The sequence below is a fragment of the Nilaparvata lugens genome, chromosome 10, assembly GCF_014356525.2.
Source record: "Nilaparvata lugens isolate BPH chromosome 10, ASM1435652v1, whole genome shotgun sequence".
Lineage (NCBI taxonomy): Eukaryota > Metazoa > Arthropoda > Insecta > Hemiptera > Delphacidae > Nilaparvata > Nilaparvata lugens.
This window is the reverse complement of record NC_052513.1, coordinates 30,491,490-30,513,226: the sequence shown is the minus strand read 5'-3', so window position 1 is coordinate 30,513,226 and position 21,737 is coordinate 30,491,490. Positions and strand designations below refer to the sequence as shown.

At 34.9% G+C, this 21,737-nt stretch overlaps 1 protein-coding gene across 2 annotated transcripts in view; it reads left to right on the top strand.

The window, feature by feature from the left end:
* Positions 1 to 21,737, top strand: part of LOC111056449 (roundabout homolog 2) — a 365,277-nt gene that overhangs the window by 200,285 nt on the left and 143,255 nt on the right. For both annotated transcript variants that reach the window (XM_039437188.1, XM_039437189.1), the window contains exon 2: positions 3,744 to 4,049. In XM_039437188.1, the coding sequence (XP_039293122.1) occupies positions 3,744 to 4,049 (306 nt within the window). The remainder of the gene's footprint in view (positions 1 to 3,743; positions 4,050 to 21,737) is intronic.

Sequence of the window (21,737 nt, the reverse complement as noted above, 5' to 3'; positions counted from 1 at the left end):
TTTTTATTCCACCGATCTAGCTTCTTTTTTCCACTTCCTCTTCTTTCTTTTTATCGTTCTCTCTCTCTCTTTCAGTTGTGATTGCAATTTATATTATTCATGTTTGTCTCTACATTATATTCATCTAAATTTTTCAGGTTCTATACTTTTTTCCCCATAAATTTATGTTTTTCAAATAATTTTATTCCCTTATTATCTCTCGCCATGCTTCTCCTGCAATCAATATAGTTACACTTCTTGATCCTTCTCCTCTTTCACTCCTATTTCTCCTAATCTTCTCTATTCAATCATCGCCTTCATTTCCATTTCCCATTGATTCCTCTCCTCTTCTACTGATTTTTCCTGCTCTCCGCTCTCTTCTTTATTGAATCATTGTCTTTCTCCCATTCTCCAGCTTCTTCGTCAATTTTTCTAGCTCTTTTGCAGTTTTCGCTTTTTTCCGTTCAGTTCATATTCTTCCAATTCTTCAATCCTTATTCTTTTTCCTCATCATTTGCTACTTATATCAACATTCATTTCTTATCCCTTCCTCTCGTTTTCTTGTTTCTTCTCTTCACCTCTAATTCCTTTATTCCTTCACAGTCTTTCATTTATTTTCCTGTTCGGTTACTGAAATTTATATTATTTCAACTCTTTCAACTTTGACTTTCAATTGTATTGAACTTACCTTGTTACCTGATCTTTGCATCATCCTCTTTCCTCTTTCCTCTTTCCTCTTTCCTCTTTCCTCTTTCCTCCCTCCTCTTTCCTCTTTCGTCTTTCCTCTTCATCTTCTAATTCTTTCTCAACAATTAACATTTTAGTCATCCTGTTCCACAGCTTTTCTTCGTTCTTTCTCTTCCACTTCCTCCTTCAATTTTCCTTCTTCCACGGCCACATTGTCATACTCCCCTCTTCTCAATCCCCTCTCCACACAACCAAGCACATGCACCCGTGCGTCCTCCACAATCTTCATTCCCCTCTTCCAATCATTTATCATTTCCCCCACTTCATCCCCTGGTTCCACTTCATTTTTCTCTGCCGCTAACAACCTGCTCAACTACCTGAGATAACCTTGGGGGAACTTATCCATTATTCTCGTGGTCTTCCTCTTATCAGACAGACTCGCCGGGCAATCTTCACGGCTGCATCATCCCAAGCGATTTATCATTGAGATCTGCGAGGATGCTATTAATATGATGCCGCTTATCAATAATAGATATGGGAGGATATTGTCACCAGCACTCGGAATGGTATTTCATCAGCTCATCTTCAAAATTGTGTAGGGTATATTCCTCTCATCAAAGAACCAGAAACTCAGCACTAAATCAATAAAATCGGAAACTGAAATTGTTTTTATGAAAACACAAATTGAAATTGTCAACCACTTTTTAATTCAATTTTTTTTTTCTAATTTCAATTTGTGTATTCATTATGGAAAATTATCACAACAAAACTGTAATGTGAAATTGTTTTGTTTTTTCGTATTGGTTTCTACGGTTTTGGAGTTTTGACACCTAGTGCAATCAAAATTCATCTGCTCAAAAAAATACAAGGGGAATATTAATATTCAATCTAAAAATATGAACACAATACTAAACCGAACTCCTGGTGACAAATGATTTTGTCGGAGAAGGCTTAGTTGTTGAAATTGTGCTAGACCCTGAGATCTGCGGATTTTTATCTGATCAATAATGTGATCCTAATTCTAGTGGTTTGAGGGTCTTGGAATTAAAAACATAGATATGCGGTTGACTGACTGCTCTTATAATAATGAGAATAATATAGAGAATATTACAAAATACATCTTTACATGGATAATCTAATAATCAATCTGTCTTTAAGAGACCGAATACACATGTCTTTAAGAGACCAAATACAATATGTCTTTAAGAGACCATAGGAAGATACTCCATTTAGTATCACTTCCTTTTACATTAGTATATTGTCATACATCTCAGATGTAAGACTACAAAATTGAGTTATAAAATATTTGAAAACGAAGAATTGTTAAATCAGGGGTTGTTACCTGTAATATCAAAATGATTAAAATAAAGACAATACAACAATACTATAAAATATTCAATCTTGAGAGGAATAGAACTTCTGCGCGAGTCGTATTTTTCCTTCACTCAGCTGTGCGATTTTTTAGAGATTCTTATAAGCTGTTTTCCATAACTTCTTTATTTATACACTAAAATTCTTGGGTAGCTGATTAGGGCTTCGTGCACAATACTCATGGATTAAACTTTCCTATCAGGCATTATTGTTGGGAAAACTATCAGAGATTGTTCCAGAACAGAAATGGAATGTATTGCTCTGAATGGAAATTAACTATGCCATTAATAATTTAATAGACGGATTAGCGATTTCAAAACTGATGGGATAAATGATTCCCAATAATATAATTTTAGTCTCCAGGAGAGAATAAAAAACTGTCTGGAAAAGACATTATTCAATCAGGCCAATAAATAATTAAGCTCAGAAAACATGTCTGTACTCTACAGAAGATAAAAGCGGTCTCTTGTTCAGGTCTCCAAGTCGACCGAATCAGGATCAAAAATAGGTATCAGGGCTGGCAATATTATGCATTAGAAAATACCAAATTACAAAGGACGTGGTGGGGACGACAATAATTTCCCTCAATAGAACGAGAAAGGAATACAACTAACAAAGACAGAATACAGGAAAATTCTCTCGATCAAAGTAGAAGACTCAGCAATAGAATGGACGTTCAACTGATTTTTTATGATGATTTTGCGTTTACAACAATTTTAAGTACTCTAGGAAAATGTTTGAAAACAATAGAGGAAATATCAGAATTTAATTACGTAATGTGCGGAATGACATCATAAAACTACTCCGATACCGTGAGAAAATCACAACGTTAATCCAGCACTCTAATAAAATTTTATCTTGGAAAAGTTATAATTTCGAAAAAATAAAAAATTTTGGCACAATACTATTTTTATGTTCAGATTGATTGCTTATGTGAATGATATCAGTTTCAAGTGAATTCTTCAGTTATAATTTCAATGTTTTATTTATTGATGAGTGTTCCACCAAACCAGCTCCGTACGTTGGTGTCCAGAATTTTTAACAGTTATTCATCGATAATCATCACTTTCATCATCCGTGTTTCACTCATAGCAAGTAAATCTAGTCAAAAGCCATAAATCTGATTACAAAACGTTGATCATCGTTTCAATTTTCAAACGAATGCAAAAAAGGCGGATTGTTTTGGAACATGAGTTTAAACTTGGTCATATGTGGTTTATATCATGGATTTATAGGTTCATGTGAGTTTCCTATGATATAAGGTCCTTGAGAAGTTTATAAGAGATCAGGTTCATGAATAACCAATTTATAAGGTTCACATGGAGGTGGGATAAATTTAATATTATGATAGGATATACCAGTTTGAAATGTACAGTACAATGTAATTTGCCCGATTGAATATAGAATTGTATTTTTCTGTGATGTATTTCGCGAAAAAATAGATGTTTCCTATAATATCTTGTAGACTATTTAAATATTTTGACAGGACACTACCTACTTGATTATTTCAGGTAATTCTTTTATTACAGGTTTATCCACACGTTTATTCGCTTATTTCAGGTTCATCTAAATCTGAATTTGTCAGAAATGATATAAAATAAGGGTACTAGTTATTCCTTTCAAAAATATACTATGAATATGATGTCAAGGCAAATGAATGTTCATGATTCCCATCAAACCTAACCTCACTTTTTCTTTGTCACCAGGCCACCAGCGCGCCCCCCGCATCACAGAGCACCCTGTCGACCTAGTGGTGCCCCGCCACGACCCGGCCACACTGAACTGCAAGGCCGAGGGCAACCCGGCGCCCTCCGTCGAGTGGTACAAGGACGGCGAGCTACTACGACCCTCCGCCTCGTCTGCGGCGCACCGCGTACTGCTCCCTGCAGGCAGTCTCTTCTTCCTGCGGGTCGTCAACGGTCGCAAGGAGTCGGACGCTGGGGTGTACTGGTGTGTGGCCAGGAACGCCGCCGGCTATGCCGTCAGCCGCAACGCTACATTGGATGTTGCAGGTAGGGTTTCCACTCAAAATTACTCAAGTTAAAATTCAATTTATTTGCAAAACACATGAATGAATTGAAAATGTCAAGAAAGAAAGCAATATTCTCTTCGCTGTCAAAGAAGGACAGGGTTGAATAATGATATAATATGCCTGAGTATAATTTTGCTGAGTTGATTGTAAGAAATAAAATGGGTGTTGAATGTAGAATTGAAACATTCCTTCGCTGTGCTCTATTCTGTTAGCACAAGTTCGAAGTTATTTTGCTATGATTTCGAAAAAAATACACCAGTCAATTTTTCATGTTCATGATGATTAAATAGACATGTTTTCAAAAGTGTTTCCCGTCTACAAAGTGCTGAAGGTTTCATAAAAATATGCTGAATAGCATCGTTTCCAAGGGGGTTTGGGAGAATATTCTGTCATGCTTTTTGCTATGATTTCGAATATAAACACTAGTTAATTTTTCATGTATATGATGAAATAGACATGTTGTCGAAATTGTTTAAATGCTCCCCGTCTACAAAGTGCTGAAGGTTTTTTTAAAAATATACTGAATAGCGTCATTTCTAAGGGGGTTTGGGAGAATATTCTGTAATGTTCTTTGCTTTGATTTCGAATAAAAATACTAGTTAATTTTTCATGTATATGATGAAATAGACATGTTGTAGAAATTGTTAAAATGTTCCCCGTCTGCAAAGTGCTGAAGGTTTCATAAAAATATGCTGAATAGCGTCGTTTCTAAGGGGGTTTGGGGGAATATTCTGTGATCTTCGTAGCTTCAATTGCGTCAGCAAAAGCAAATCTTTTTTTCTTAAGAAAGAAAATTTTCATTCACTCAATAATAGAAATGCCCTTGAATTGCAGTTAACGTAAAAGTTTGTGATAAGACTAGAATTCTTAAATTCATAGTGTACCCTGGTAGGGAATAGAGAAGCTCAACTCCATTATTGTTTGGTTCGTAAGAATGAAACATGTTGGTGTAAGGAAATTCATTCACTTCATAAAAATGAATAATCTCTGAAAGGGATTCGTCATGCTTATGATAATCAAAGCTCCTCCACATATAAAACACCATTGAATAACAATTAGTCTTCCCCTTTAATCCTCAATCCTTTCAGATCAAGGTACTCCATAGCTTCTATAGATCCATTTGATTACACACTCCGTGCACTTCAAAATCACTAAGTTTCTGCATGATATGACACTAATTGCCTTGATAGCTCAAGAAATAGATAATCTTTTGTAGCTCCTAAATTCTGATGAGGAACCAATTAATTCAGCTACTATTGTCGAACAGAAAACCTCTTTCAATTCCCAAGCCGTAATTAGAAACCAATATCATTTCAATTGCCTTTATCAAAAACTAAAAAGCTATGAATAAATCATACATAGCAATCAACAACAAAACGGCTAATAATACAACAGCTCTCAAGAAATTATGAATGCAGGAACGACCTCTTTCTCTAATAAAGTTAAAACCCCAGTCTTGAAATCTCCATGAAATATTTTTATCTTCCAGCATAATCAATCCTTGGACTCTTCCTGTCTTCTCAAATCATTCTTCTTATTTTATTCTCAATCTGAAAATCTTGTGAACTGCACTAACTGACTTGAGATTCTCGAACTGCGATGAACTGTCTGTATAAAGTTAGCCTTTGATTCTATTCCTCTACCATTCTTGTGTTGAAGTCTGGGCAACTGAAACCGTCATTATTTGAGCTCAAGAGTGGAAAGCTTTGTGAGAAGAACACTACTTGAAAGTATTTGAGGAACGTTCTTGTTAGAAGGCTTTCAACAAGTTCTAAGTTGAAGTTTTAAGTTGAAGCGGTGACAAGTTAAGTGCGTCTGGGTTGCTTTGATCACTCTTTCCTTCATTCATTTTCTTAATTTCTGTTTTCCGTCTCCACAATTTTCAACTCCCCCTTTATATTTATATTTCTATCAGGAATCCAAATTCGTGCTGATTGTAATCGAGGATCAAGTTATCAATCAAATGGACCATGAGCTAAATGAACGAGTTTGTATCTCCAGTCTGTTTATTCAAAGTTTAGGATATAGTTTGTATCTCCAGTCTGTTTATTCAAAGTTTAGGATATATTTTGTATCTCCAGTCTGTTTATTCAAAGTTTAGGATATAGTTTGTATCTCCAGTCTGTTTATTCAAAGTTTAGGATATAGTTTGTATCTCCAGTCTGTTTATTCAAAGTTTAGGATATAGTTTGTATCTCCAGTCTGTTTATTCAAAGTTTGGGATATAGTTTGTATCTCCAGTCTGTTTATTCAAAGTTTAGGATATAGTTTGTATCTCCAGTCTGTTTATTCAAAGTTTAGGATATAGTTTGTATCTCCAGTCTGTTTATTCAAAGTTTAGGATATAGTTTGTATCTCCAGTCTGTTATTCAAAGTTTGGGATATAGTTTGTATCTCCAGTCTGTTTATTCAAAGTTTAGGATATAGTTTGTATCTCCAGTCTGTTTATTCAAAGTTTAGGATATAGTTTGTATCTCCAGTCTGTTTATTCAAAGTTTAGGATATAGTTTGTATCTCCAGTCTGTTTATTCAAAGTTTAGGATATAGTTTGTATCTCCAGTCTGTTTATTCAAAGTTTGGGATATAGTTTGTATCTCCAGTCTGTTTATTCAAAGTTTAGGATATAGTTTGTATCTCCAGTCTGCTTATTCAAAGTTTAGGATATAGTTTGTATCTCCAGTCTGTTTAATCAAAGTTTAGGATATAGTTTGTATCTCCAGTCTGTTTATTCAAAGTTGAGGATATAAGCTGTTATGGGCCTGAAATTAGTTCATACATACGGCCCTTGAAAAATGATTTTTTTCCAATTTGTCTTCTGGGGAGAATCTGTAAAAATTAGATTCTGAAAATCATCCATATGGGAATCATTCATATGGAAGTCATCTTTCCACCAAAGAGCCTCAGACATCAACTCTCACTAAAACAGCTAGCACTACTCTGATGATCGCATGATCTTTCTAGTGAACAATTATTACTCGATTACCATTGCTATATGTTCATGATTACTGACTCAGAATTGAATACCTGAATAATCCAGATCTATTTAACGAATCATACTCTGGAAACACACTCGATTCCGGGCTTTTAAGCAGCATTTGCCGCTTTTCTTCATGTGGAAAATTCACGATGCGAGAAATTATGCGGCCTTTGGGCAGCTGAAAAGCGTGAATAATTTCCGTACCTCTTCTATACAAATTCCACTTTATTCTGTCAGTAATCCATATACATAACAACAATTTCCTCTGTTCAAACAATACTGACAGACCAGAGTTAATCCCACCAGACAATAAACGTTAAAAATAACGCAACGTCTGATGGTTGGTTATTCGGTCGCTATTTGTAACAAAAGGTCGAGATTTTCTGGTCGAAGGAACCTGAATACAAGTGAGGTCGTAATAAAGTGTGGTGTATAGAGTGTGTTTTAGTGCAGGCTTCGTATATGACCTGTAGGTGTACTTTATATGAACTTTACTATGCAGAATGGGTTGCACTTACACATCTTTTGATTGCTTTTCTGTAGGCTATACATTTTGCACATCTCTCTTCATCACTTTCTCTATTTGGTAACCGTGTTATCATTTAAGATGATTTGTGAATCTTTTATTATTATTGTAACCATGTTACCATAGGCGACAAGCCTATTGAAAAATAAAATCTGTCTATGTATCTATTTTGTTCCTTCTTGCTCTTCTTTAATAGTGAATTCGATCTTACACTCTATAGTATTTTCATCTCTAATTCTAATTGATGTTATCAACCTTTCCTTCTCTGCCCACTTCTCTATGTCCAATATTCTATTTTTTCCTTCAACAAACTTGCTTCCAAATATGATTCTCAGTTTTTCTCGATTGCAAATCTCCTTGATCGATCCGAATGTGTTGAGTTCCATGTTCTCTACACCTTCTTCAATACTGTATATTAGAAAGTATCATTATTGAAATTGGAAATAGTCGTATCTGTATAATTCTAGGGTTTGATTGATTGTTCACAACATAAAGAAACTAGTGGTTCATTTTTCTCAGATCGTTCTATCGAGTCGAATAAACATTTTTCTCTTGACTTCCAGCATATTTCAAAGGTGATTCATGATTGATAATTCTGTGGGAACTCAACGCACAAGCAGAGACTATCTGTATCGTTTCTTTCAAATTTCACTTGAAAATTGTTTCCTTAATTTGCACACCTTTATCTAATACCTATATGCACAAGTTGATGCAAAACAAATAATGATATATTGATATATTGTCCAACTTGATGAAAAGTTTTCCCGAGATATAATACTCAAGTCTATTCATCCTTTTTATTAGGACTTCTAATTATTAGATAAAAAAACATCACTACAATAAAAATTACTTGATAGTCTTTATTGTGTTTTTTACTCAAGTCTAGTTCTCTACTATTCATTCCTATTCAGGAACTTGACAACAGCCACAAAATTTCATTCATATTAATCATTCTTATCAGAGGACCACGAGAATTTCATCGTATATGTGACCATAGAACCCAATTGCATTCAAGTATGACCGAATACTGTCACAATAATTATCATTCTCATCCAATAACAGCATACCCCTGACCACTGACCTTTAGTTCCCCTTTCGTACGCTATCCATTCCCGGCGCCACTGTTCCCCCTTCCACCGTGTTCATCATAATCTGCACTCTCTATTCGCTTTGTGTGTTTATTTGCATAATAAATAGATTAATCCGTTTAGGGCCTCTTTCAGTCTGTGTTTTTCTGACGAATATTCACTGCCACTACGCTCCATTTTCAGTTTCATCATTTTTTTATCCCATTAGTTTTTCCTCTTTTCGCTTTTATTCGCCTGTCCTCTTGAGTTTCCTCTTCAATTTCGCCCTTTTCAACTCTCCATCACCCACTGTTCTTCCAGTACTCCCTTGCTTTTTGTTTTCTTATTGAACCATGTTCGGTTTTCGCTCTATTTCTTCCATGCTTCTTGCATTTATTCAAGTTTTTTCAACTTCTTGGTTTCCCTTCGTTCATCTTTAATTTTCCTCTGCTCTGCTCCTTCCTCAAATTTTCACAATGGTCCTTTCTTGAGTCCATAATTAAATGAATGAATGAATAAATGAATTTATTTCCTCCTCAAATTACAAATTACAAAAGTAGAAATTAAATAGTATCTTAGAAATTATACTGATCACGTATCCAGTTGTGTGATCAGATAATCAAAGTATAATTAACAAGGTAAAAACATTATCAACTTAAATAATAAATAATAAAAATAAGAATAAGAATAAACTTGTATGAAAAAAAATAAAAATAAAAGCTGTGAGTCTAGTCTAGGTGATTAAGATTGCTAAAACAATACTGAAACCACTGCCTGTAGCGCATGAGATAAAAAAACAAATAAATTGAAACAGCCCAGAAAACCAAAAACTGGAATAAATGAAATGCATTTGAATGTAATAATTAATATAATACCGAACATGCCTTAGTGGAATAGTGATTCAATTGAATAATAATATTTTCATGAGAATGGTGCCGTTGAACAATGCTAGCTCAACCTGCACCATTATCTAACAACATTTCTAACCATCCATACGTCGTTCACTGTGAATAACCAGCTCTTTGCTCTCTCACAAAAGATAATATAGGAATCACACCTTCTCAATTCAATTGGCAATTTATTGTAAATATAAAATCCTAAGTACATAAACGAGTGCCTAAAAATTTCCCTGCTCACCTTTGGTGTCCTACACAGTAGCTGGTTAACGCTTCTCATATTGTAATAAAGATTTCCCGTACCACAGTTTCCGCTTTTCAAATAAAACAATTTTAAAACTTTAAAAACTAATAAATATTGGATAGGCATTATTTTCAAATTCGCATACAAAGGAAAAGAACTCTCTCTTACCTTTTTAAACATTATCAATCTTATATAATGATTCTGGGTTATTCTTAACCTATTAATAATAGTTTTAAAAGTTCCACCCCAACATACCAAACCATACTGTAATTGAGAGTGTATGAGAGCATAATACAATGTTTTCATTAGCTGCTCATCGCAGATGCTTCTCAGGAAATAGAACTTTCTTATTGATCTTCTAACATTTACATGCAAATTTTGAATATGAGTTTTCCATGACATTTTCTCATCATAAGTTAAACCCAAGTACTTCAATGACTTTACCTTTTCAATTTCTTCACAGTCACAATATTATCACGATTGTCACAATTTTGTGTATGATATATAATTGGGCCTGCAAAAATGAATGCCTTAAAATCGAAATTGATATATTTTGTCTTTGCAAGAAATTTCTTCCTCGTAATAGTGTGTGTTCTTGGATTCATTTCGTAACTATAATAATTGCCTACAGCAGTAGCAGAATGAGTAGCTTATGTTGTACTCATTCCACTACCCATAGTTTTTATTATATTCTCCACACTCCCTCCTCTTCTATTTTCCGATATTTCCCATCTTTTTCATTGACTCTTTTTAATTTTTTTTGTCTTTTTCTTTCTTCTTGTCCAATCTTAGCAGATATTAAATCTATCAATTTATTCTTCTCAATCAAATATGGTCATCAACTGAATTCATTTGGAGCATCTTGTCATACACCTGTCTCATTTGTAAATGCTATTGTATGAAGATGAAAAGCATAGAATAGTTCACATCCAAAACGTATACATTGTATATTATCAATTTTTGACGACCCAATAGTCAAGTTTTTGAATAGAAGTTATTGAAAACTTGTACACTCGTATGGAGCGCCTTTGGATTTTCGAATCCATTAAATAGTTTTCAAAATTGAAATGTTAACTTGCAGTTCGTCATGGATAGTGAAATAGATGAGTATACATCAAATCTCCTGACAGTTTCGAATCCCTCAAATCAGATTTCTTACCTACAGACCTTCAAGTCATATAATCATATGAATCCCTTGGAAAATTGAATTTACTGAGAAATACAACTTTTTTGTCATTGTCTTGAACAATTATTATGACTCAACGTTATGAATATGCAAGTTTTTTTCTCAATCCTCCTTTATCTCATTCTAAAATGATACTACTATTATAAATCTGATAATTCTCTCCACGCTCCACATCCTTCAACCCACATTTTTTGTTTCTATCTTTGTTCCTCACACACGCTCTGCCCATTATGGAAATTCAGTGCGTTTACACGCTGCTGTCATTAGCATTATCCAGATTTCGCGGGATTTTCACATTGTTGTACTTTGATTTCTGTTCATGTTGATGTTTTTCCATCCTCCCCGGAAGAGCGCCAGCTTCCAGGATTTTTGGCTTTGTTTTGTGCAAATGTTGTAATCTGTTCCAATGGATTCTCCAGTTTTGAAACTCGTGCAAAGTTTACTTTCGTTAATGTAGTGTTTGTGGAGTAGCAGTTCAATAGAAATGGCGGGTAAGTGTTGGATTATTTCTGTTGGAAAAGTTTTCGATTTGGAATAGGTTGAATAAATCAATCGTTGATAGATTGATTTTTTACAAAAAGGTACAGTGGAGTCTTGCCTTGATAGAGATATTACTTCCCTTTCATATGTAATAATTACATGTGAAAGATATATCAATTATATCTCATTCCAAAATGATACTACTCCACTGTAATCTGTACTGATCAATTTACTTAAAGCAACTTATCGGTACTCATATCATATTGATTAACCACATATAATTAACTACAGAGTAAACTAGAGAAGTCAAACCTATTTACTAAAATATTTCAATAAACCGGGAGTTTGATTGATTGATTGATTACTTTATTTATGTAGATTACAATATATACTGTCTTCTACACTTACATACAATAGCTTACAATACAGCAAGATTATAGATGAATTTACATAATAAAGACTAAGAAAATGATTTTTTAAACTGCATATGATATGAGAAAAGCAATTGGTAATAGCTATAGATAATATTGTTATACATCTACATAAATTGGCGGAGCTTTGGACATATCAATGTCCCTCTTTGGAAAGGATATTTGTTATTTTATAAAGAGTTCTGGGACAAGTCGTTGTGGGAGAATTTTATACAGAGTTGTGAGACGAGTCGTTTCTATTAATTATTATTGATAGTTTACTGGAATAAGAAGTTTGATTCTGTAATAAGGGATCCAATCATGAAAACATTGTGAGATTTATTAAATCAACTACAACTTCCCAATATTGTATTAATTGATTGAAAATCAAGATTTTTCGGAGTTTTAAAGTAGCTCAAGATGAACTGTGAATTAGTGAATTGTAGTCGTAAACAATTCTGCATGATAAATTACTGTATTCCACACATAGTGCTCAACTTATAGCCATTATTAAATTTACCTTCAGCTTATCATAACATGGAACATTCAGGATAAGAATATTCCTAGCTTTGTATTGTATAGAACAATCAAGAGTAGGTTATATCTAACTTGGTATTACAACAATGAGGCAAGTTAACTTTATATTTAGAACTGACTCAAATTCATCAGAACTTCTTCAATGGTTACCTATTTTCAACAGCATTTGAAACAAAAGTTTCTCATTGAACCAAAGTATACACAACTTCCATATTCAACTATAACTTCACATATATCTGATGGAATTAAATAGAGAATGCATTTCTTAATATATAATTATTATTTAACGAAAATCCTAAATAAATGCTGTAAATCACCCCAAAGACTTCTGCTACTGCCGACATTGACAGCAGGGTTAACATCTACATGGAAATACGATCAGAACTACTATCCAAAAATTAGTTGCCAGCCCGGGAATCGAACCCGGTACCTCCCAATTGCTAGTCAGAAATGCTTACCCTTACACCAAACTGGCATTCTCTGGATACTCAAATTTTTGAATAAATGCATTCTTTATTTAATTCCATCTGTAACTGGTTGGCCGCTATGGCTTCGTATAAAATGAGCGCTGCTGTCCAGAGATTGTCAGTTTGGTGTAAGGGTAAGCATTCCTGACTAGCAATTGGGAGGTACCGGGTTCGATTCCCGGGCTGGCAACTAATTTTTGGATAGTAGTTCTCATCAAATTTCCATCTAGCTGTTAACCCTGTTGTCAATGTCTGCAGTAGCAGAAGTCTTTGGGGTGATTTACAGAATTCATTTAGGATTTTCGTTAAATAATAATTATCCCATATATCTTCCACTATAAGTTTCCTTGCTCATCATCCGAACATTGAACCCACAGAGAAATCATTCCAATGAATCTCTTGTACAAAACTTTCGTCATAAAGCACGCACTTTCTGTTCTTGACAACTTTCACTATAAAGCCCCCATTTTCTCTCCTCGACAATGCAGGTTCACCTGGTTATTGTCCAGTCATAAAGTCATGGAATAACGTCCAATCTCAATAGGTCTTGTCATAAAAGTTTGGCCGGCTCGTTTGGAGATGGGAGATGGTAGAGCTGCTGTAATATGTTGTGTGGGGACAATACGTGATTCCGATGTTATCTTTCTGAGAACATTGGTTCTGGAGTACCAGGGGGTTATAGGGGGTTCGAAGGGGTCTGGGGGTGGGGGCAAAAGTTTAGACGACATTAGTTTTTATTGCTTTTTGATCGTTATGGCCGGTGGTCAGTCCTCCAGCCTGCCAACGCCAAAGTTATTAGAGGGCTGTGCTCCATTAGAGAGGGCATGGGCATCTTGGGGCAAATTCCAGGGGACGAGGAGATAGTGGTTCTCCTCCTTCTTCTTCCCTGATACTCTCTTTCTATTGTCTTCTTTATATTTTACTTACTCTTTCTTCACTTTCCATTTATTCTCCTTTCACTCTTTTCTCTTCTCCTTATGAGAGGTGAGAAATTGAACTGTGAATTGATGGAATCTGGTCGTAGTCCTCCTCCATTCCTGCTCATCCACGCTTCTCATCTTTCTTTTCTCTCATCTTTTTTTCTGCTACTCTTATCCTTTCGTTCTTCTATTATTTCTCTCTTTCTTAGTTTCATCTCTTATTCTCACTCATTTTGGTAGAAAATAATTATAATTTGGTGGGAAGGATATTTTGAATATTCTTTCCGAAGAAGGGACATCGATATGTCCAAAGCTCCGCCAATTTATGTAGATGCTTAACAATATCATCTATAGTTATTCCAAATTGCTTTTTTCATATCATATAGAGTCCAATAATTATTTTCTCAGTCCATATTATGTAAATTCATCTATAATTTTGCTGTACTGTAAACTATTGTATATGAGTGTATAAGCCAGTATTGTAATCTACATGAATTCTTTTCCACTTCTAGTTTTTTTGTTTCCTTATCTTTCTTTCCCCCATCATTTTGCCTGAATCTTCCTCCTCTTGTTATGGCCTTCTTCTTTTTCGTCTCCTTTCCATCGACTCTCATTATTTCTTCTGTTATATCTCCGTATACCATTCTTCCATTCTCCTATCTTCATTCCTCATTCTTCAACTTTGTACTCTTCCTCGGTTCCCCCCACCATATCACCCTTCCTGTTCTTGATTCAAGTAAAGTTATTTCTTCCTCTTCATCATCCTTCTTCCTGTCTATTCGTCCTTCTTACTCCTCAACATTTTCTTACCGATCTTAGAATTATCACTTTTTGTTTTCCTCTTTTTATTCTTCGTAAAACTCTATCATCTCTACCCATTCCATCATTTCCCAGCAATATTCCTCCTACTTTCTCTCCGCTTCTCTCATTCTCTTCGCCCTCATAGGTTTTTAATAAAGGCAAACAATTCAATTCAATTCAATTCACTCTTTTTTTCTTACTCTAATTATTTTTCTCTGTATTTATATCCATTGCATCTTGTTTTGCCATCTTAATTTCCCCCCTCTCTTTTTCTTCTCATAATAATTTTCATAATATTTCCCTCCTCCACTGCTTCTCAGACTTCTTCAACCTTCTTCTCCTCCTCCTCCTCCTCGCCGTTATTCATTTCTCTCAAGGTTATTATTGTAGAGAGGAACGGGTGGAGAAAGACATGTAGAAAATTTTGGTAGCGAAAAGATGAATGGACACAGCGGTCAACAGTTTAGAAAGTTTTCTCAGTGTTTCCGTGCAAAGAACAGAAGAAGTTCGCAAAGTTTGTTTCATGCTGCGTTATTGCTGTTGGATGGCCGAAACTTGGAATTTTACCAAAATTTGGAGATGTTACAGTGCTTGACCCCTCATAGTTGGAGAGTGGATAAGTGCTTGGAAATATTGTTTCTGGCAATAATTGTTTCGGAAACCAGTTAACTAGCAGCAGGCTTCAACAATCTTCCCTTTCATTTATTTCATTCAGTGAAAAACAAATCTTCTTACAAATTCATTTTATCGAAAAATCATTATTTTTGAATGTTTTTCTTACTCACTATCGAATTACTATGAGTACTATTGAATTAACCGGATTTATCATGTGTTATTGGAGTTTCTAATAATCTGAATCTGCAATCTTTCGCCAAAATTTCACTTGATCTTTCAGAAGCACTCCACAAGAGTGAATCGCAAACTTTTTATCGAATAATAATTATTATTCATCGAATGTTTTTCTTACCCACTATCGAATTACTAAGAGTACTATTGAATTAACCGGATTTATCTTATGTTATTGGAGTTTCTAATAATCTGAATCTGCAGTCTTTCTCCAAAATTCCACTTGATCTCTCAGAAGCACTCCACAAGTGAATCGCAAACTTCATACACTGGTCTCTCATGCTAGTTATTTTTAGATCACTTTCATCCAGCTTGGAGACATGTGTTTGGCGAATGTGTGTAACCAATCAAAAAACAGAAAACATGGATTTCAGCGCTCATTTTAGTAGCTTCCTCCCTCGATGATTTATTTTGTCTGTAAAATCATGTCTGGTAACTTATGACTATCTTAGCACTCTCTTGTAGGTACTTCCTCTTCTTCATCTTCCCTCTTTCCCTTTATCTTTCTCCTCTTCTTCTTCTCCTTCTCCTCTTCAATCCTATTTTTATTGTTTCTCTGATTTTCTCCTCCACTACTCTTGTCTACTCTTATAACTCTTAATCTACTTCATCACTTTCTTTCTCATTTTCTTCCCCTTTTCTTGTTCATTCCCCCCATTTTGCATATTTTTCTCTCGCTCTCTGTGCTGATTCCTTTCATCTCCCAAAACATTATCTTTCTGTCGCTATTCATTTGCATTTTCTTAGGTTCCTACCAATGTTTTGAGTAAAGTTAAAGTAATTAAGTTGAGTAGGATTTATTTTAATAATTTTTTGAAGTAGTTTATAAAACTCATAAGATTATTCAGAAATGAATCGTCAATGCTCAAGCTAGAAAAACTATCTGAGAATAGCGGCAAATCTTTTTCAAATACATAATCATTCGTTCAAGCCATCACATAAATCCATATAATAAACTTTATATTCTCAAAAATTTCGAGGAAAGCAAAAAACAGCAGTTCCTATTTTTATATCATGCACGTTATTCAAGACTAACAAATAGTCAAAACAATCTTGAAAGTGTATATACAAACAGCATGAAAGCAGACTGCTAATGAGCGGTTAAATCATTGTCAAATGGCAGTGAAATATTTGTCTTGTCATGCGCACTATTAATAAAATGCGTGTTTGTTGAACATGACATTAATGGAGTGATGTGAGATATGGCTGCTCTTAGGTGGTCGTCGGATTAACGTCGTCTAGATTGGGGAAGGAAAGAGAAACAAAACTGAGTAGAATGTGAATGGAGGAGGAAGAAGATGAAGAAAGGAGAGAGGAGAAGGGAAGAGTAGAGACAAAGAAGTGATAGATAGAGAATCCCATGTGAATGGAAGAGAGATTGGGCAAGAGAGGGGAGAAAGAAGCTGAAATTCGAATGGAAAATTATGAAGAAAACATTGAAGTAAAAAAAAGGTTATTTACGGATGATATGATTCGAAGGAGAAGTGAACAGGTAGAGAAAAGAAAGAGTAGAGTTATTCAAGGGATGATAATCTGTATAAAAATTGAGAGACAGAAGAAGAATAGGGCGTAGAGTGAGTATTCTACTGAACAATATATGAGGACAAGAGAGACAACATGAAGAATCTCTTTATTCTTGAGTAAAGCCAACATAAAGAAGATGAAATGGAGATGGATGCTGTATATGAATATGGAAAGAGAGATTAAAAACAATGGTATACTGCTCTGAGAAATAGGAAAGGACTAGGGTCTGAGAGAGAAAAAGAAGGGAAACATAAAAATAGGATAATGGAACTGGGGCAAGAAAAAAATGAGGGAAGATTGAATTATCACAGAAAAAAAATCCATGTTCTTTCCTCCGTGGTATGATGAAGAATATGGCAGAAAGATGAACGAGAAGCAGTTTCAGAGGAAATAGAAAAAAATTTACTGGAAAATCAGGAGATCATTACTATGATGAATTTCAGTCGTACTTGCTTGGTGAAAATTGTATCTGTAGTCCATGTGCGTTCCGTACACATTATTATTGGATATCAAAATATGAATATTTATGTATTCCCAGATCAAAATGGAGTATTCATATCAAGCAATGTTTATTTTTAATAATATCTCAGATTTTCATCGATATTACGTAGACAAGCGTCTGTAGTATGTAGTAAACAAATGTCTGTAGTCATGAACACTCATTCGAATTCATTCATTCATTTAAAACATCGAATCAGACAGATGATATGAAAAATCATGATTCACTATACATTTCTCTCATAAAATCAGACAAATATCAGAAGAAATTAACGATCTATTCATTTCCAGTTCGCCCAAGGCTTCAAATGAGCAATGGCAGCTCATTTTGAAAAAATACGGCATCCATCAATTGAGAACTGTCGAAAAAGCACAGTAATCAAACAGTGAATGGCAGTTATTTTTTTCATACATCATTCCACATACGCTTTGAATCTCGGCTGAAATTGCAGAAAAATATGTCGATTTTTCATCAATCACTTCCTGTTGGAAAATCGACAGTGAAAATTCAGTTCCCAACAATGTAAACTCTTCGTATAGGAAAGGGATGTGAGATTCACTTTTCACACTGTCAGCATTGGATGAATGAGAAGCATTAGTATTCTCTATTAGTAATACTGACAGTATGAAGTGATTTCCATGATGGAAGTATTTTTGAGCATGCAAAAACTTCTCTGATACGCTGCGCTATTTCAAGTATTCCATCAGAGAGGAAATGTTGTGCTCCATGGATAATTCTCTCTTTTTTATATATTTTTATCATTCTCTTCCTCTCTTTATTAAGCTACATCATCTCCTTTCATCGCCCATCCCTCCAAGTTATACAAATTAATTTTAAATGTTATGGGCCTTCACTGCAATATAATATTTTCCCAAGAATCCAAGTGATACAAAGACTTGAGCCTAGGGAGCCTACGACCTTCGCTACATCTTACGATGTAAAGAGATTTCAGTAAAATATGTTTTAGCTCTCAGGCTTGGTATGGTCATAAGCGGAGAAACCAATATTATCATCAATTATTATTAAAATTAGTTTAGCCTATGGGCATTAGATTATGGAAATTATTCATCTTCAATAATGCAGTGTGGTATTTTGATATTGCTTTTTGAAAATAGGACTCCAATATTGAATCATTGATTTGCATCACTCATTACAAATGATAATGTGCTCTGCTTATCATGCAAATTGAAAATCCAAAAGTTAAAATTTCACACATATACAATGATAACAGTCAAAACATAATATGAGCATAGAAAAATAGAGAACAACAGAGTAATTTGATAATCTTCGATATGAGTGAAACATCGCATAACTCTTTAAATTTAGTGAAAGATGTGGATCTGAACAAGTTAGTTCAGTTTTGGCAAGGTTGAATTATGATTATTTCAAAAAATTTTCAAAGAAGTTGAAACTCCTAAAATTCAACGAAAGAAGTGGGTCCCAACAAATTGGGTCTTTGCATGGTTAGATTATGTTGGTTTAAAAATATTTTTCAAAGAAGAATGAGTCGAATAGTTTTAAAGCAGGTTGATAAAACGATGATGAAAGAATTCAACTATCAATTATGTGGGATGCAAGGCAACACGAACACTGTAAACAGTAGCGAAACAATCAGTGAAACTGCTGTTGACAACTCATTTTTCAGAAAGTATGTGTAAACATAACCTGGAAGGGTGAGTGAGAGTGATGGTAGCTGAAAAAATACAAATAGAGCTGGGAAATATGGATATGTTGGACGGTCATCACTCAACAGATACAGGCTTTAAGTAAACAACGGGTTTTTGGGGTTTCGTCAGGCATCCAACGAAGTGTGGTGGCGGGATAGTGGGAGTAGGAGTCGGAAAACAAAGCAGAGAAAAGGGTGAGAGAGAAAGAGGAGAGAAAAAGTGAAGAAGGAAGAAAAATGTGATGAAAGACAAAAAGGGAAACGTAAAGGAATATGTGCGAGAGGTGAGAAGTGATAAAATTAAGAGTAGATAAGAGCCAAACTTGGTGAAGGAAGGAAGAAGAAAGATAGAAATGAGGAGGAAAGAGAGAATAACTGTGATGGAAGAGAGATCCAAGATAATGTGAGGAGGCTAGAGAAGAGGAGTGATGTATGGAAAAGGAGAAAATTGAAAAAGAACAGCTAAACAGAGACTGTTGAATGAAGAGGACAATGGAAAACAGAAAGAAGGAGTCATGAACAAGAATTATGTCTGAAAACTGGTGATGAAGATTAAAAAGAGAGAGAGAACTGATTAAAGAGCAATGTAAAAGAAGAGGTGAGAGAATTGATGACCGTCCATTAAATTCTGTAACTGGTCAAGTGTGGGGTTGTCGAGTGTCTCTTGTCTCTCCTACCTACTCCTCATTCTCCTTCTTCTCCTCCTACTTCTTCTGCTCTCCTTCTCCATCCACAACACCTCATCCCTCTCCTTCTGGAGGACACTCCCCACCCTTCAATAACTATTTATCGATTTGTTGAACTCCCACCTTCCCGATTTGTTTCTTATAACATTATATTATCTACAACGTAAATAGCGATTTCTTCACAAATATGTAATCTTCTCTTGGTCTTGTCACTGAGGTATTTATTATCAGGACTCCATTTTCATCGAGTAAACAGTATTTCTGACTAATTTTTATCATACAGAGTCAGTCATATGTATTGGAACCCTTCAATAAGTTGGAGACTGTTGTAGATAACATACTGTAACTTTCAGGATAAGTTATTGATCAATTACTCTACCTTTTGACGTACAACTGAATTTCAACCTCAAAGAAGGGGGTGACTTAGGGGTTATGTTACTCTAATATTTTAAATGTAAAAACTCATTGTTTAGTACATAATTTTAAAGGCCTTTTTGAAACAAGAAAGATGGCATCGATAAAAATGTTCTATGATACTTGTATCCAAAATGGCGGCTGAGTGAAGTTATAGTTTTTAAGGAAATGAGTATTTGACCAATAACTTATCCTGAAAGTTACAGTATTATATCTTCAACAGTCTCCAACTTATTGAAAGGTTCCCATACATATGACTCACTCTGTATAAGATAACATGAGTTTGCCAGAAATTTAATTTTGGCTAAAAAGAACTATTTGTAGAGTAGACAATTATTCATAGTCAGATTCACATTATAAAGTCAGTAGAAGTGGAAGTGTTAGAATTGCATAGTTAAGTTTATTTTCCACCACCTTCTATAGAAGACGGCTGTATACCAATAAATCTGATACGATATCCATTGTTGAACCCAATTCCATCCCAAAAATGTTATATTTATCAATAAAATATATCTTCTCATAGTTTAAATATTTAACTTTCATGATTGAGTTGAATATTTCGGCAACTCATTATATTTTGACATAGCCTTCAATCAGCTTGGCAACGGTGCGGAGTTGAAGAAGGATAGAGCTATCTCCTCTGTCTAAAAACAGTCGAGGATAACAAACCTCAGTAATTAGATGCTGACTTTCTAACGTGAATATCACCATAGAAGCTTTTTTCCATTTAGGAACTGCTAACATTTCCAACCCTTTCCCAAGACAATACATCCTTTACTTGACTCTGCATCTCAATATCATCATGTATCTCAGAATATTCGATAGCTCTCGAAATACTGGCACTTGATGGAACTGACTGACAGAGCCTCGGGGACTTAGCGGGATGGAAATAATGACGTCACATGCTGAACGTCATTATGTGACGCATTTCAACGGGTTCGATGAGAGCTATTGGAAAATAAGACGACGGGTTTTTGAAAAATTGCAACAAGGCATTCTCGGATGATTTTAAGGCATCGAAACAAGTAAACTGGGGTGATGGGATGGGAGGAGTTGAAGAGCATATGAATGCTAAGTTTGAGGAGTAAATGCTGGGTGAAGAGAGGATGAAGAGGGCCAAATGGAGGATGAAGAGGAGATAAAGAGAGGGCGAAGAGGGTGTCCCGATGAATTTTAATACATCAAAAAGGCTGAGATGTTTGAGTTTGTTGAGCCTGTTATCTTGAAGCAAGCGACATTTTCCTCCGGACAGCCGGTCCCAGGCGAGCGTATATTATTTGCCGCTGGATTGGCAGGCGACTGACGCTTGCTGCTGTGTCAGCTCTTTCTTTTCCTTCTTCTTTTCCTTCTATCTCTTCTTCTTCCTCTTCCTCTTCTTTATCATCATCTTTTACTCTTTTTTTTTTTATTTTGTGTCCTTTCCCACTTAACACTTCATCCTTGGATTGATTCTTCTAAATTTCAAGTGAGAGCTATTTTCAGTCCAACACGATAGAATATTTTCCAATAATTTATTCTTATC